The sequence below is a fragment of the Kryptolebias marmoratus genome, linkage group LG12 (genome assembly GCF_001649575.2).
Source record: "Kryptolebias marmoratus isolate JLee-2015 linkage group LG12, ASM164957v2, whole genome shotgun sequence".
Classification (NCBI taxonomy): Eukaryota; Metazoa; Chordata; class Actinopteri; order Cyprinodontiformes; family Rivulidae; genus Kryptolebias; species Kryptolebias marmoratus.
In genome coordinates, this window is record NC_051441.1 from 947,480 (window position 1) to 952,377 (window position 4,898).

The 4,898-nt window shown below is 45.9% G+C and overlaps 1 protein-coding gene across 1 annotated transcript in view; it reads left to right on the forward strand.

The window, feature by feature from the left end:
* abi3a (ABI family, member 3a) overlaps window positions 1–3,182 on the forward strand; it is a 9,145-nt gene extending 5,963 nt beyond the window's left edge. Inside the window, exons 4-11 of the mRNA XM_025003484.2 lie at window positions 69–127; window positions 220–273; window positions 391–794; window positions 1,166–1,309; window positions 1,804–1,938; window positions 2,278–2,382; window positions 2,604–2,732; window positions 2,811–3,182. Coding sequence (XP_024859252.1) covers window positions 69–127; window positions 220–273; window positions 391–794; window positions 1,166–1,309; window positions 1,804–1,938; window positions 2,278–2,382; window positions 2,604–2,732; window positions 2,811–2,974 — 1,194 coding nt within the window. The 3' untranslated portion in view covers window positions 2,975–3,182. The remainder of the gene's footprint in view (window positions 1–68; window positions 128–219; window positions 274–390; window positions 795–1,165; window positions 1,310–1,803; window positions 1,939–2,277; window positions 2,383–2,603; window positions 2,733–2,810) is intronic.
* Window positions 3,183–4,898: the final 1,716 nt, after the last annotated feature.

Here is a 4,898-nt window from a genome sequence, read left to right on the forward strand (position 1 = left end):
TCTCTGTGTGCCCCCTCTGCCTGGTCTCTGTGTCCCCCCCACCCCCCTCTCTCCCTCCCTCCCGGCAGGTCTCTGGGAAACAGTCGGAGCGAACGGGAACGATCAGGAAACACGGAGCCTCCGTCAGGTCGGTTCTGCTGCTCAGCTTCTTCTTTTTGTCTCCCACAGGAAGTCTGCCTGCAGAAAGTCTGCCTGCAGTCTCATGTGTGTCTGTTTCAGGTCCAACAAAGCCCCGGAGCCCATTCAGTGCCCTGTGGCGCCCCCTGTTGGCGGGTAAGAGCCGGTTTCACCTCTGCACACTGAGTTAAATATATAAACAAAAAAAACAGTTTCTTGAGTAAACCAGGATTTATTAACTCTAAATTTTACATAGTTTGTCTGTTCTCTCAGTTCCAGCTTTGGAAAACCTGTAGCTCCGCCCGCCATCCCTACCACCTGGCAGGCCCCACCTGAGTGTGACATCATCACCACACTGCTGGATGATGCCCTGCCTCCTCCTCTACCAGCGGATGAGATTTTGACTCAGGGTGATGATGTCATCAATCCATCTGCCCTGCCCCCTCCGCCTCCTCTTATTGAGTTGTCTGCAGGGGCTCCGCCTCCTCCTCCACCTCCTCCTGGTTCATTGGGAGGAGTGGTAGCTCCGCCCCCTCCACCTCCTCCTCCTGGTTTGTCAAAAGGGATGGTGACTCCACCCCATCCACCACCTCCTCCTCCATCAACAGGGGCTTTGACCAATCAGAGTGCTCCGCCTCCAGCTCCTTCTCCAATCCCATCGCTCAGTCTTGAAACAGGTGACGTTTTTTATTCTTTCCTTTATTTATGAAACATCCTTGAGACCGAGTTCAGCATAGATTAGTAAATCCTGAGTTACCTGAAACCATGTTAACCATAATTTAACCAAGATTAGTTTGGTTAAATGTGTTTCTTCCTGAGTCTCCGATTTTCGACAGAAGAAGAAAACAGCAGCTGTGCTTTGGGACCTGAGCAGTAAACACATCTTTAGTTTTTAGCTTGAAGTAAAACATCTGAGTGCGTTTCTCTGACTTTGTTTGATGTTGAAACCTGCAGCGTTTCATTTCCTGTCAGTGACAGTCAGAGGAAACTTCTGATTGGTTTACGTGTGTGACATCATCGTGACATCGTCTCTCCTCCCTCCCTTCAGTGGTGGAGGAGAACAGCTTCTCCATTCCCTCCCTTCCTCCTCCCCCACCCCCCTCTGATGATGACGGCTTCCCACCATTACCCAATGACGGCTCAGATCTGCCGGCCCCTCCCCCTCCCCCTCCATCCGCCCAGGAAATAGACGGTAATAGTCCACGTGTTATCTTTAATTGTTCGAAGATTGTTTTTTTAACTGAAGAAAACTTTCATGTTTTTAAACTGTTGTTGGACAGAACTTCACAAAGACTTGGTCTGGTTTTTATTAATGAACATTTGGAATTAACCAAACGACATTCAAACACCAGGGGGCGCTGCAGCACAGGAAACAGGAAAGGTGTGGTCTGATTTCATGTCAGACAATGAGAAAACAATACCTATCTTTTGACTCAGCAGATGGAAACATCTGCTTTCAGCTGTTCGTCACAATGAAGGTGGAAATATATATTTTTTTATTTCAATTTTTACACCACAAAAACCTGACATTTTATCTCCTGTAGATGAAGTATCTCAGATTCCAGACATCTTCTTCTTCTTCTTCTGTGTTTTTTCAGCCTCTGCTTCTTCCACGCAGCTGTCTCCAGTCTGTCCTTCTCTGTGATGTTTTTTCAGTCTCTGCTTCTTCTGTGGTGATTTTTCCAGTGACTCTCCCGTCTAGGAGGAGTCGCCGCCGACGCTCGCCTCCCACATCTCGCTCTGTGTCTATGAGGGTCCGCTCAGGCCCCGCCTCCCGCTGCCGCTACACTCGCTCCCTCTTCCTGCCTGCTGTCCAATCACGTAAGCTGCTGCAGGGCCCGTCATCAGGAGAGACGATGAGTTAAAGACAGATCGATAACATGTCCGACTTTGAGGATCTTTTGTTTGTTCTTGAAGAACCTAGTTTTAATGTAACCTCTCAAGTTCTCAATGAACTTTCCAAAGATTTTTTACGGAGGTTCTTGAAGAGAACTTTAGACTGTTCTTTGGGTTCTTGAAGTGACCTTCAGAAGTTTCCAGGACTTTCCAAGGGTCCTTCCAGGATTCCTTGGGTGAAGTTCAGTTTAGATTGTCTATGAGAACAGATGATCACTCGTTCTTGTTTTCTCAGTACTGATTCAGCTTCTGCCTCTCTGTCAGTCATGATCCCCCCTCCTCCCCCATACCCTCCCCCCTGTGCCCCTCAGACCCCCTTCACCTCTGCCTCACCTCGCCTCTGCTTACCTGCTCGCCTCGAACACCTGGGTAAGAAAACAGGCCCGTAGCTGTAGGTGTAGTTCCACCAGCTGTGGTAGGCTTGTGAGTAGGGGCAGTACTTGTCTCATGCTACAGTAGTACATCAGATGAAGTGGAAGCTCCGCCTTCTCCTGATGCTACAGTAGTACATCAGTAGAAGTGGAAGCTCCGCCTTCTCAGACAGGATTGGTCAGTTACAGCTGTCAGTCACTGCACCTGTGCTCTCTTAGATCTGGAGATCCTAGCCCCTCCCCCTCCTCTCTCATTGGAAGACGATTGTGGCTTTGATGACATCATGCCACCACTTCCTCCTCCAGTGGACTATGACACCGACGCACCTCCAGACTACCTGGAGAAAGGTATGACTCTTCCTGCAGTGCTGCAGCGTGACGGACAATAAAATGTTGTTCATGGTTGCACTTCCTGTTTGTGTCCAGTGGTGGCGCTGTACAGCTACGAGGCCTCAAAGGCCGATGACCTGGCTCTGAACGAGGGTGACATCATCTACGTGACGCGTCGCCAAGACAACGGCTGGTGTGAAGGCGTCTGCAGAGGAAAGCAGGGCTTCTTCCCCATGAACTACGTGCAGTCATGTGGCTAGATGAAACCACGCCCCTTCGTTAGTGTTACCATAGAGATATCTTTTTCCAGCTGTGATGTAGATCCTGTGCAGCTGCTGCCTGATTGATTTATAGATTTTATAGATAAACTTGATTTCTGTCAGTAAATCTGAGTAATTTCACCTGGAAGCAGCAAACACCTGCACTTCTGTAAATAAATCAAATAAAGTTTATTTCATGGAAAACTGACAGCTGTTGCTTTGTGTCTGTTTGACCTCCAGCCTTCAGGGGGCGCCATTTCCCCTCTGACAGTTGTTCCAGGTTTTAGCTTCACTTTGGGCCTCTGGGTTTGAGTTTTCCTGTGTCGTTATTCTCCAGACACGTGTTTTCAGTCCGCTGATGACTGAAAGATGAAGGACTCGTTTGATTTTAACAATAACGTGGAGAGATCTGAGCTCACACCTGGGTGTAAAATGTGCCCTAAAGAGGTTCCTCTGCTCGTGTGCTGACTGAGGAGGAAGCAGCGTGCTCCTTATCGCAGCCCTTAGATTCCTCCTTCTGCATCCGGTGTGTTTTAGTATACTACACCAGCTGACTCCGTCTTCTCTTGTTGGGAGTTAAAGCCAACAGGAACCATTTTAGCTGCCATGTTTTATGTTTTAGAACCAGAGTCTGCACAGTAGGGATGTGGGGCTCTAAGCTCCGCCTACTCCCACATTAATGGTGTCACATGACCTAACTTGACCTAACTAAGCATGAAATAACTAATTAGAGAGGAAAGAAAAACCTTCAAAAGTCACTGAAATAACTTGAAAAGTAACTATAAGTGAAAAAAAAAAATACAAATCACCCAATCAGACACCTGATTATCATCACCTGAATAAGATGTTTGGTTTTGGCAAAGAGTGTTTCATGGCTTCAGCCCACAAACTGAACAAAAATGTGTTTTCCTACAAATGTAGCACCTTTTAAAAGAAATAAACAGGTTTTTAGATCTGTTTTCAAGAAGCAATGTTACAACAAAGACATAATCAAACACAAATCTTCATAGTTTTTGTGCTATGTTTGAATATAAAATGGTTCTAATTCTGTAATTTCTTGTAAAAAATGTCACGAGGGGAATCAAACCTGATGTTATGTGAATGTCAGACTTCCTGCTGCTGGTATTCTGTGGTTCAGACACTTGACAGTTTATTTCCGTTTGCTGGATCACAGTAGCTGCAGAGAATTGCAACAATAAATGTAAAATTATAAAATAAACCGGGGTAATTTCAATCTGTTTCAGTGGGATTAACCTCCGAGGACCTGGCGTCACATTTTGTTTATCTTTCCTTCATTTATATCAGGTCCAAATCAGCTCAAACAGCTAAGAGAAATTAAATTGATTAAAGATATATATGAGATCATTTCAGAGCCTTGATTTGAACCAGAATGTTTTCACTGATCTCTGGTTCTGAGTTTCTCTTTAGGACTCGGATTTCCTCAGGAAACCACGCCTGTTTCTGACTTGACTCAGATGTTGTTTTGCACATCAGCCAGTCCGACAAATTCTGCTGTCTTCAGACCCGCAGACGGTGGCTTTTCTCCAGAAGGTTCAAATCTGTGAGTAGTTCTCCTGTTTTAATGACTTCTGCTTTCAAGTTCTGCAGATCTGCCTGTTTCCAGTCTGAAACAGGACTGCTGGCGTTTGTCTGGTTCTCAGGAGAACAAACAGAACAAAGTCTGTACTGTAAGTAAGGCAGGAAGTTAGTGAAGTATGAACAGAACCTGTATCCTGCAGAGGACTTTCAACACCTTCTGATCTCATTTTGTTTTCACACTGAAGAACCGCAGATGTTTTGAATAACAAGAGTTCCTCAGTTGTTGTAAAATGTTAACAGCTGTAAGGTTATAGTGACACCATCAATCCTCCAACTTAAACTGTGATCGTGTGAAAAGACAGTTCAGCCACAGAAAGTCCAACTT